We start from the raw sequence: 12,632 nt of genomic DNA on the forward strand, positions 1-12,632 counted from the left end.
ATATCCAAGAAGGATTGAAGAACAAGGAAGCATGACCAGTGATGACCTTGAAGAACTGGAATTTGGGGACGACGTCCCTCGTTTTTTTCGCAACAACCCACTCTCGGCTAGCATGGGAGTGTCCAGGTGGCAGCTGAAAGGGAAAAGGAATAACCGTGGTCTTATGAAGAGGTCTGATGCAGAAGTTTCTGGAGGATATATATATCGAGGAAGGTCAAATTGGAGCAGTAGTGGTAAAAAGTCTGATTTGATTGAGAGAAGTTTTAGGACCGGCATGCCTGGATATAGATCTACATGTCTCCCAGATGGCTTGGCTTGGAATGATCAGTCGTCCATGAGAGGATATTGGGACGATTCTCTCGATCCTCTATCTGCTCAGCATCATTTTGGTGGAAGTACCTTGTTGGATGTGGATTTGAAGGTTCAGGCGAACAACTACCGTAGAGACGTCCCTATTATCTCAATGCAGAGTAAGCTAAATGGACGTGCTATAATAGGGCACCCTATCCAAGTTGAAGCTCTTGAAAGTGGTTCCTCAGAAAACTTTCTTCCTGCTACCAATCATTTTTATCCTGAAACATCGGAGAATCATATGGCGCTTACACCCATATGGAGTACTGCTCGTAGAACTGCCAATTTTCGGGTTCCACGCCCACACGTGTCCTCAGCAATGAGTAGTGAAAGTAAACCAGATCTTCAAGTTGTTGTTGACCAAGACAAACAAATCCCATTTGGACACCCTCAACATTTGGACAGGAGATTCCCAAGAAATTCACCGAGGAAAATTAATCCGTCTTCCAACCAGAAGACAAGAACACTTTCATCGATTGCTTCAGAACCTAAACATAGTATTGATCATAGAATTGGAGGCAACAATTATCAAGCAGACGGGCTGATGAAAACCCAGGACGTGCCTACAACTGTAGCTTGTATACCTGTTAAGCTGGTATTCAGTAGGTTGCACGAGGAGTTTGATGGGTACCATCAGTAATGAAATTCCGAGTCCTGATGATGGATGTGAAATAATAGAACGGTGATCGCTATTAGCCTTGTGTAAATTCTTGGAAACCAATTATCATATTGAACCCCAGGTTCAACATCTTTTCTTTGAAAGCCCCATCTATGTATTTGTTTTGGTCGAAAAACCTGTAGAACAGGATTGTTTGTGAAATGAAAGCATAGGATATTTTGAGGTATGTATGTTTTGCTGGGCTTTGTATACATGAAAGGGTGATACTTTGATGTGCTCTATGGATAGAAATACATAATGTAGATTTTATGTAGAAGATCACATCGTTGTTTTTTTCTGTCTTTTAAAGGTGTCAAAATTGTGTTGAACCCTAATTTGCTCATATATGTCGTCATCTCTAAATATTGTCCAAATGGAGTATATAATTTTTGTTATAAATTAGAGAGAAAAAATAGAGAATGAAATAGAGAAGTCATTAGAATTGTGTGTTTAATTAAGAACCAAGTATTTATTTAAGCGATAACTATCTCATTGAAACATTATTTAGCTAAAACTCGATGGGACAAAAATTCTAACGAATGAAATAAGCCCCTGTTTGACATCATTAAAATTATAATTCATTTTGTGTCTCTTCTTATCAATCACATATTTTTCAATAAAATAATATTATACGTAAACCCAAAATAATTTAGATCATGTGCGGTGGAGATTTTAATCCAATTAACATCAATTTTTTAATCGTTATTTCACTATTCCAACCATCATTTTCGAATTTTTCTCTCACATGTAAGACCTAATTAACAAAATCCCTACCAAACAAGCACTTATTCTTTTTTAACTACACATTCTTAAAAAAACAATAATATAAAAATTATATTCTCAAGTAATGTTAAATAATAGGGGCCAAACGAGGGATAATTTGGAGTAATAAAATGGTGCCTTATTAAAATTTTGTTAAGAAAATCCTGTGGAACAAAAATTGATCAAATGAAAAAAAGTACAACTGCTCTCCTTGATTCCAATTCTTGTAACAATTCATTAATATGTTTAACATTGCAATTCTGATGAAAGCATATTTCATGTTGTCTCGTTATAACCTTCAAATAACACCATCTTCATACGAAGTATTTATCATTTGATGATTATAATAACATGATAATTTGAAAAATAGCTTTTGTTGATTTTTTCGAGAGTCTCGTACATATAGAAATATTATTTTGAGGGTAAATATTTTGCATGTTATGGACATTCATCATATAAAGGATATACTTCATTAAAACCTTATTACAAAAAATCCTGTGAGAAAAATCCTAATTAAGAAAAAAATACATTTATTTTTTTTTAGTACACAACAAAAGTTGTCTAAGTAAAAACCTTGTCAGGAAAACCAATAGAACAAAATATTTGTCAAGGAAAAATGAGTACAACACATATTTACTCTCTCTTATAATAATATTACTTGAATTATGCTTCAACCATATTAAATCTTTCACTGATAACATTAATAGTCATACTAGATAAGTTGATAATCATGCATTTCAAATTTGTGCTCGTCAATATAACATGATATGAACTAGTGATTTCATCCTCCATGATCTTTGGGAAATTCATTATGTTAAGAGTCGCACGTTACATATTACAATCTCATTTTTCTTGTTTTCTTTTTGTATATGTATATACCTTTAGATTTTTGAACTGCAGGTAAAAAAACTTCAAGTTTTCTCAAGTAAATTTTATTTTGTTAAGATCGCGTTCAGAAATTTCAGGCTTATCTATTAAGTTCAATTTTAATATGATCGCATCATTTTATTTGATTAATCATTATTTCAATCAACATGTTTCGATGAATTTATTTTGATTTCTCACTATTCATAATATGATACAGTGCATCTTGTACAAAAGTGTTATCGACAACTTTTTTCTTTTCGATTCTATTTTTTCTATAATGACATAATTTATTGAAATATCTCAATTTTTATTATATCAAATACCTGAACTTCTGAAATTTTACGTTTTGTTATGTCTATATACTCTCCAAAATTTTATGCATGCTTAATGGGGATCGTCTTTACTAATTGCTCCATTTTCATTTGGAGATTTTTATATTAGAATTGAACATCAACATGCTTCATACGTATCATCAAATATTATATTAATTAATCGTCTTTTAGGACGTTAATTTGAGTTGGAATATTTAAAGCTGACGTATGATATATTATTAATCTCGTTGGTCAATAAATGCATTTAAATGAATTATCTTCCGAGCTTCTGCTTCGAATGATCTTTTGTGAGGATTTAGATAATGATACATTTGTACATTATTTTCAACTTATTAATTTCTCCCCCCTAATGCTGAGATAATTGTGTAATCAAATTGATAATAAGCGAATAATTTTATGAAATATCACCCGTTAGGGTTTGAGATATTATATAAAGATTCAAACTACTTAGTTATTCTCAGCATTAATTACTTTCCATCTTAGTGCGTTGTGGATGATCAATTTTACATTTACTGCACTATTAAAATAATAAGATGAAAATATTTTGCTTTGATCATAAGCCAATTATAATAGAACGAACTATGATATTAACATGATACGTAATAGCATTCACTAAACTGAAATAGGAAATACCTCGTCTTGATTGTCTATTTTGAAAATTATGTTCATAATTTAAGCAGTAATTTCAGAAACTTCATGTTGCGAAACAAATAATATTCAGATAGTTAATATGAAGGATGTGGGGGGTCTATTTATCACCCTGATTAACTTCCAAAAATATTGGAAATTCAATCTTTATATAGCTAGTGATGGTTAATGAGATTTTTTATGAAAAATAACAAATATCATATATGATATCATTGAATTGAAGAATCTTTTGATTTTTCATTGAAAATCCATTTAAATTCGCATTTCACAATATTATTTATCCAAACATAGTCTAATTGGACATGTCAAGCAGTAAAATATAGGAGTTATTAAACTTTTGGTTCAAAGCAATATTTATGCAGGCAACCCAATCGCCAGCAATGAAAGGGATCCAACAGTAAGAGTACACCTCACTGGCCAGATCCCCATCGTCGCCAGATCAAAAAACCACAAACCCCCCCCCAAAGTGCAAATCAGAACTGTAACTTCGCGTTGCTACGAACGTCGCCTTCCCTACGTCAGTATTGGTTCATCTTCTTCGCGTAGGTTACAGTGTCGAAGAGAGAGAAGGTAGAGACGGGCCCAAATAGTATCTGCAATTCTCCTCCCCAATCTACAGTAGCGTCAGAAAAGAGAAGGAGATCTGCAACGTTGCGATGATACTTGAACAACAGTGTTGCCTCCCCACATCGGCATCGATGCTGCCGCATCTCCTTCGTCGACTTTGCAATGTTTGAATGGGTTGGCATCGAGAAGAAAGAAGGAAGAGACGGGATGAAATTTGAAAATGGGTGAAATGATTAGGGTTTTTAGCCCCCGTTTGGTCCCCTTTAAAACTCTTTAATTCAATTTAATTTTTTCTCTCTCCTACTTTTAACCACACAATCTTCAATAAAATAATATTTATTCAAATCGAAAACTTTTCAACCGCACAATCTTCAAAAAAATACTATTCCCTCATTATAAATTCAAATAATGGGGGGCCAAACGGGGGCCTTAATTGAATTGGGTGAATTAATTATATATAATACCTGATTTTCGCATAAATAAATTTTATCCCTGAATTTTGAATTTGAAAATTTATGTACCTGGTTTTATGTAAATTTCACATTTGAAAAATAAAAAATAAAAAACTGTAATTTCCACTTCTATCTATTTTCCACAAAAGGTCAATGACTCATTTGGGCTGCTTTGAGTTTTGATTGGGCCTATAACCTGTTAAAACTGAGGGACAAAACCCACTATGCTGAAGTGAGCCCCCTAGGCGTAACGTATTGAATACACAACTCGTACACTCCTTAGGCCCTTACTGTTAAATTACTGAGTCAACACCAACGATTCACACCTATACATGCACCTATACATACAAATCGTCTCTCGATCTGTTATTTCTCAAGTCCCAGAAATATGAAATTTCTCTTAATGTTCGATGGAAATCCTAAACCTAGCCCGAATTGGTTTACTAAAATCGTCCAAATGCTGCCTTGGTTCAATTCTACTTGCTAAATTCAATTTCTCTTTCTTCTTATTCGGTGGTTAGTTAATGAAACCCCAATTTTATTCTTGTGATCATCAGATCAAAATATTTGGTTCTTTCTGTAGTTCTTTTCCTTTTTCTTAATTTCTATGTCGTTAATAATTAGTGTAGAGATTTTTATTTTCCGTTATGCATCTGTAGAATAATTTTATTGAGTATAAAAAATAATAAAACAGGAAAATAAAAATTTTTTTTTTGGTTTTTTATGTAAATTACATTTATACATTGTATCCCATATATGTAAAGAGTGAAAGGGACGGGGACGGGGACAGTGAAATATGGGGAGTTCGGAAACTGGAGTGGATTGCAGCGCGCGAAGTATTGTGTGGGTCCGGAGGCGAAATGGGTCTTGGTGGCCAGGAAAGATAATAGGGACAGATGAGCTCTCGGCATCCCATATAACGTCTCCAAGGTCCGGAACACCAGTTAAGCTTCTCGGAAGGGAGGATGCTAGTGTGTAAGTCTGCACATGAACGCAAACTTGCTTTTTGGTTGACTTTTTTTTTTTTTTTTTTTAATTACATAATTGTTCTGTAGCTTTGATTTCTGCGGCTGGTGCTTATTGTTGTATATATGTGAATTATATTTCTTTAATATATAATTGTTGGCCCGAATTAAATTTTAATGAACAAGACAGGGAAAACAAAATTACTGAAATTTGACTTGGATGATTTGAAATTTATTGTAACACACTGCCATGCTTCAGCAGCGCGTTATTTTGCTGTTTGTAGATGAGGAATACCCTTTGATAAATAACTTGGTCTCTGTGTAGTTTTCTGATGCTACTTAAACATATATTCTAGGCCAAAGGATATAGAAGTCATATTTGCGTAATTTGTATGCTTGCTTATTATCTTTGACTGATTAATAATCATTTCCACTTAGTATCTTTTATTGATGCTAACTGTTGAGCATAATTGGGAATTCTTGGAAAGAATTCATGTGTTTGGTTCTTATATTGATCTGAACAATTTACTAATTGCTCTAATTTATAGAATGTAAATTAATCCTTGTGTAGTTTTCACGGCTCACACCATGAGGAGGTATATCTCCATATTGTTTTCCACTTTGTTTTAGATCAATTGAAAGGTATTTTTCCTCTTTCTGCCAAGATATGAATGTGAACCTGGGCTTCCTTTATTTTAGTTAAAGATTTAAGGTGAAGCTTCCAAATCTTAATGGATATACTAATATATTTGTCGAATTTATTTTCGTTTAAAAAATAAGTAACATTTTATTTTGGGTGCTATCTTCAAAAGTTGCTGCTGCTCTTGTCTCTGTTTTGCACTCCCCTCCCCCTGCCACTCATGCTTCCACTTTGGTTTTATGTATGTTGGTGTGAGGTGTATTGCTTCTGCGGACATTTGAATGATGATTTCAAGCTTTAGTAACTGAATTAGCCATTTAGGGTTTTAGCTGATTCATGTTGTGTTTTTCTTCTTTTATCTTACTTTAGCTACTTTGTTGAAGTTATATGCTTAGTTTAAACATGAAGCCTGTTGTTGATTAGAATATTTGTTTAAGACTGATATCAGGTGATATTGTATTGGTTTAGGAATAGGGATATACTCTTATGCCACACAGACACACACATGGGTGGAAGAAGATGCAAAAAATTGCATACTTAAGGATAAAATGTGCCACGATAACATGATAAATTGGAAAACAAAGGCAAAATTAATGAGAGTGGAAAGATGCCAAAACTAACATGGTCTAGTGTGGTTGCCAAGGATCATTTTGCTTTGATGTTCTAATAGATTTAGTGGACTGAATAGATTGACAGAGAGGTATTCTTGTAGCATGCCCTAAATTTGCCAGGAAATAATACTTAGTTTTTTGTTATGGTTGAAAGATGCAGTCCACATGACCATCTTTACAGCAGCCATAGCCAGTGTTCTTATCGTGAAGCTTGTTTTCTTGAACATAGATTAGGCCTTTTAGAGAACTTGAAACTTTTTGTATTTGCATCTTCCTTTAGGGTATTATTGTTATAGATTAATAAGGGACTACTGGAATGAAAATGAAGATGAGATGCAAGACTTCACCGTAACGGCATGAGGAATATATTCACTGGAAAATGGTGGTTCTAGATGGCAAAGGCCTTAATTGGGTGTGTAGAACAGTTTAAGTGGATGGCATAGATATAGTTCAAAGTTAGAAGACTAGAAAACCTCTGAGCAGAGCAAGTGGTATTTGGGGAAATTTCTCTCCATTTGCAGAGTTTTGACGTCTTGAAACTTGTTCGCTTCCGTGTTTCAATGATTATAGTCCGTTAAAATTCAGTCCATCATTGAGATGTTAAAGTCCCGTAGACTCGGGCCGTCTTATGAGTTCATTCATAAACTTAAATGGAAGGTCCAAAATCTGATACTCAAATGGATTGAATTGTGATTCTTAAAAGTGGCCCAAATTCTGGTAGTGGTGTTCCCAGTTCTCTGAATAATTTTCTGTATAACTTCTATAATGAACATAAATAACTTTGTCATCGCTGATTGTGCTGCCATTTTCAATATAATATTTCCTATAGACTATGAAAGTGAATGGTTCTCATAATAACTAATCATTTTCCTTGTTAATATGTTGAAGTACACTTGTCCAGAAGAAATCATTATTTTCTAGTTCTATCCGCTCAGCTTTTTATATGTTACAATGTTTCTGGTTATATGCACTCCCAGAGATTGGTACAATTTGGAGAAGTCTAAACGTGTGAAGGCTTTTAGATGTGGCGAGTTTGACGAGTGTATAGAAAGGGCTGAAGCTGTGCAGGGCATGCCTCCAAAGAAAAGAGAGAAATATGCACGTCGGGAAGATGCAATCCTCCATGCTCTTGAGCTCGAGAGGCAATTATTGGAGACAAGTGGGAAAGTGGGTTATGCTTCTAACGATAGAATCAAGAAGTCTGAAGATGTCACTTCTTCAGGTCACTATGAAAATGGAAGTGGAAATCAGATAGATCCCAGATCTCTTCAAGTTTCTGAGAGCCTTGGTAGGACAGTTGCAGAGAACCATGTGGCAAATCATATGCACGGAGATGAGGAAGTCAGAGAGGGAAATCAACTGAGAGGAGATTATGATAATGCTGGTGTACTGCCCCGGATGAGAGGATTGCAGGACGTTGGTCTTCGGAGTGGTCCGCTAATGCATAAGCTTTCTCCTGCAATAGCTTCAAATGTTTCTCTGAAACCAGTTGTTATCAGCACTCCTGCACTCCCTAACGATGCTTTTTCAGCAGATGATAAAGTTAATCCCAACATAGAAAAAATGTCAGACGATGAGAAGAGTTTGGCTGAAAGCTTGCCTGACGAATCCGTTGTCAGGAGGCGTGACAGGCAGCGCCCTCTTATTCAAGTACTGGAAAAGAGTGCAAAATTACCAGTTCCAGACTCTCAGCCTGATGATGGTTCTGCTACTATCAATACATCAGAAGAGGGGCTTCCAGGAGTTTCATTCCGTGCAAAGAGAGGCAGAAGTGCCTATCTAGCAACTGATTCTGATAGTTATTTAAATAATTATGGAATTCATTCTTCTCAGATAGAAACGTCAGTTTCTAAGTTTGAAGAAAGTGATAAGCCACATTCTGCTGATTATGGCGATGAGCACACTTCTGGGTCCACAGAGGATACTGAAACAGATTCTTCTGGGAATGATTCTCTGGAATCAGATTCGGATGACGAGATGACTGCAATCTCAGGTTAGATTCTGTCTATTTGCATTTCCCCTTGAATCAGCATCATTAATTACTTCATAAAATAGCATGCGTAATTTGTGCTCACTATCATTCTTTCAGAAAACCATGCATGGTCATCAGCCTTGATGGTGGCTATCAGTTTTTCATTCTTCTCGGATCATGTTTGTGATTGCATCTCTATGTCAGTCTTGCCTGCAACCTGCTTAATTTCTTTTTCTGATAACCATGAAATTATGCCCCTGTTTGGTTCATATTAAAATCAGATTTTCAGTAGATTTTGGTAAAAAAACTGATGAAATGTGTGGTTGAAAAGTTTTTATAAAAGTTGTGAATCCTATGAAATGTGTTGGTTGAAAATGAGAGGGGAAAAATTAGTTTTAGAAAATGGGGCCAAACAGGGGCTACATTTCTGTATTATCTTTTAACTTTTAAGTGAATTTGGAGTTGGCCAAAACTTCATCTTCGTTGTTTTTTTTCTCTCTCTTTCCCTTGGGTGATTCACTTAATAATACATGGTTCAAATATGACCTAATATTACTCCTTTGTGTATTCATGATGATTATCAGACAACTGAGTAAACATGTTATTATCCAATATGCTTGACGCTGTACTGTAAGAATTGCTCTGTTTCCATTAAATCATTGTTTGTCTTTGTTACGTTACCCGTTGCTTGTTCTGGTGATTATGACTTCATTCTTGTTTACGGGTGTTCCTTCCACCAATGAGAAGAAGGGGGGATTGGGGTGGGGGATGTTTGAAAGGAGAAAATGTTTCTTTTGTGTGCTAAGGTGTTTTGGCATCCAGATGGTTCTGCGTCTATAGAATTACAACCCAAATATCCAAGAAGGATTGAAGAACAAGGAAGCATGACCAGTGATGACCTTGAAGAACTGGAATTTGGGGACGACGTCCCTCGTTCTTTTCGCAACAACCCGCTCTCGGCTAGCATGGGAGTGTCCAGGTGGCAGCTGAAAGGGAAAAGGAATAACCGTGGTCTTATGAAGAGGTCTGATGCAGAAGTTTCTGGAGGATATATATATCGAGGACGGTCAAATTGGAGCAGTAGTGGTAAAAAGTCTGATTTGATTGAGAGAAGTTTTAGGACCGGCATGCCTGGATATAGATCTACATGTCTCCCAGATGGCTTGGCTCGGAATGATCAGTCGTCCATGAGAGGATATTGGGACGATTCTCTCGATCCTCTATCTGCTCAGCATCATTTTGGTGGAAGTACCTTGTTGGATGTGGATTTGAAGGTTCAGGCGAACAACTACTGTAGAGACGTCCCTATTATCTCAATGCAGAGTAAGCTAAATGGACGTGCTATAATAGGGCACCCTATCCAAGTTGAAGCTCTTGAAAGTGGTTCCTCAGAAAACTTTCTTCCTGCTACCAATCATTTTTATCCTGAAACATCGGAGAATCATATGGCGCTTACACCCATATGGAGTACTGCTCGTAGAACTGCCAATTTTCGGGTTCCACGCCCACACGTGTCCTCAGCAATGAGTAGTGAAAGTAAACCAGATCTTCAAGTTGTTGTTGACCAAGACAAACAAATCCCATTTGGACACCCTCAACATTTGGACAGGAGATTCCCAAGAAATTCACCGAGGAAAATTAATCCGTCTTCCAACCAGAAGACAAGAACACTTTCATCGATTGCTTCAGAACCTAAACATAGTATTGATCATAGAATTGGAGGCAACAATTATCAAGCAGACGGGCTGATGAAAACCCAGGACGTGCCTACAACTGTAGCTTGTATACCTGTTAAGCTGGTATTCAGTAGGTTGCACGAGGAGTTTGATGGGTACCATCAGGAATGAAATTCCGAGTCCTGATGATGGATGTGAAATAATAGAACGGTGATCGCTATTAGCCTTGTGTAAATTCTTGGAAACCAATTATCATATTGAACCCCAGGTTCAACATCTTTTCATTGAAAGCCCCATCTATGGATTTGTTTTGGTCGAAAAACCTGTAGAACAGGATTGTTTGTGAAATGAAAGCATAGGATATTTTGAGGTATGTATGTTTTGCTGGGCTTTGTATACATGAAAGGGTGATACTTTGATGTGCTCTATGGATAGAAATACATAATGTAGATTTTATGTAGAAGATCACATCGTTGTTTTTTTCTGTCTTTTAAAGGTGTCAAAATTGTGTTGAACCCTAATTTGCTCATATATGTCGTCATCTCTAAATATTGTCCAAATGGAGTATATAATTTTTGTTATAAATTAGAGAGAAAAAATAGAGAATGAAATAGAGAAGTCATTAGAATTGTGTGTTTAATTAAGAACCAAGTATTTATTTAAGCGATAACTATCTCATTGAAACATTATTTAGCTAAAACTCGATGGGACAAAAATTCTGACGAATGAAATAAGCCCCTGTTTGACATCATTAAAATTACACATATTTTTCAATAAAACAATATTATACGTAAACCCAAAATAATTTAGATCATGTGCGGTGGAGATTTTAATCCAATTAACATCAATTTTTTAATCGTTATTTCACTATTCCAACCATCATTTTCGAATTTTTCTCTCACATGTAAGACCTAATTAACAAAATCCCTACCAAACAAGCACTTATTCTTTTTTAACTACACATTCTTAAAAAAACAATAATATAAAAATTATATTCTCAAGTAATGTTAAATAATAGGGGCCAAACGAGGGATAATTTGGAGTAATAAAATGGTGCCTTATTAAAATTTTGTTAAGAAAATCCTGTGGAACAAAAATTGATCAAATGAAAAAAAGTACAACTGCTCTCCTTGATTCCAATTCTTGTAACAATTCATTAATATGTTTAACATTGCAATTCTGATGAAAGCATATTTCATGTTGTCTCGTTATAACCTTCAAATAACACCATCTTCATACGAAGTATTTATCATTTGATGATTATAATAACATGATAATTTGAAAAATAGCTTTTGTTGATTTTTTCGAGAGTCTCGTACATATAGAAATATTATTTTGAGGGTAAATATTTTGCATGTTATGGACATTCATCATATAAAGGATATACTTCATTAAAACCTTATTACAAAAAAATCCTGTGAGAAAAATCCTGATTAAGAAAAAAATACATTTATTTTTTTTTAGTACACAACAAAAGTTGTCTAAGTAAAATCCTTGTCAGGAAAACCAATAGAACAAAATATTTGTCAAGGAAAAATGAGTATAACACATATTTACTCTCTCTTATAATAATATTACTTGAATTATGCTTCAACCATATTAAATCTTTCACTGATAACATTAATAGTCATACTAGATAAGTTGATAATCATGCATTTCAAATTTGTGCTCGTCAATATAACATGATATGAACTAGTGATTTCATCCTCCATGATCTTTGGGAAATTCATTATGTTAAGAGTCGCACGTTACATATTACAATCTCATTTTTCTTTGTTTTCTTTTTGTATATGTATATACCTTTAGATTTTTGAACTGTAGGTAAAAAAACTTCAAGTTTTCTCAAGTAAATTTTATTTTGTTAAGATCGCGTTCAGAAATTTCAGGCTTATCTATTAAGTTCAATTTTAATATGATCGCATCATTTTATTTGATTAATCATTATTTCAATCAACATGTTTCGATGAATTTATTTTGATTTCTCACTATTCATAATATGATACAGTGCATCATGTACAAAAGTGTTATCGACAACTTTTTTCTTTTCAATTCTATTTTTTCTATAATGACATAATTTATTGAAATATCTCAATTTTTATTATATCAAATACCTGAACTTCTGAAATTTTAC

General features: G+C 34.6%; 2 protein-coding genes across 3 annotated transcripts; both read left to right on the top strand.

Annotated features, from left to right (window-relative positions):
* Positions 1–31: 31 nt before the first annotated feature.
* On the top strand, positions 32–991 carry LOC111386101. Its single transcript, XM_023010530.1, has one exon. It carries the CDS (start codon positions 32–34, stop codon positions 989–991), a length of 960 nt encoding a protein of 319 aa, XP_022866298.1.
* Positions 992–4,935: 3,944 nt separating this feature from the next.
* LOC111386102 (uncharacterized protein At1g51745-like) lies at positions 4,936–10,985 on the top strand. 2 transcript variants are annotated; one of them, XM_023010532.1, is made up of 4 exons: positions 4,936–5,153; positions 5,402–5,612; positions 7,831–8,846; positions 9,648–10,985. In XM_023010532.1, the coding sequence occupies exons 2-4, from the start codon at positions 5,434–5,436 to the stop codon at positions 10,670–10,672; spliced, it is 2,220 nt and encodes a 739-aa protein (XP_022866300.1). In that variant the 5' UTR covers positions 4,936–5,153; positions 5,402–5,433; the 3' UTR covers positions 10,673–10,985. The 2 variants fall into 2 exon arrangements, with proteins under 2 accessions (XP_022866300.1, XP_022866299.1); XM_023010531.1 differs by having other exon boundaries at positions 4,936–5,612.
* Positions 10,986–12,632: the final 1,647 nt, after the last annotated feature.

This window comes from Olea europaea, unplaced genomic scaffold (assembly GCF_002742605.1).
Source record: "Olea europaea var. sylvestris unplaced genomic scaffold, O_europaea_v1 scaffold3421, whole genome shotgun sequence".
In the NCBI taxonomy this organism is placed as follows: Eukaryota; Viridiplantae; Streptophyta; class Magnoliopsida; order Lamiales; family Oleaceae; genus Olea; species Olea europaea.

Coding starts and splice junctions, on each gene's coding strand:
- LOC111386102 (XM_023010531.1), top strand. CDS start 5,434: ATGGGGAGTTCGGAAACTGGAGTGGATTGCAGCGCGCGAAGTATTGTG. Junction 5,613..7,830: donor GGAAGGGAGGATGCTAGTGT/GTAAGTCTGCAC, acceptor ATGCACTCCCAG/AGATTGGTACAATTTGGAGA. Junction 8,847..9,647: donor CGAGATGACTGCAATCTCAG/GTTAGATTCTGT, acceptor TTTGGCATCCAG/ATGGTTCTGCGTCTATAGAA.
- LOC111386101 (XM_023010530.1), top strand. CDS start 32: ATGACCAGTGATGACCTTGAAGAACTGGAATTTGGGGACGACGTCCCT.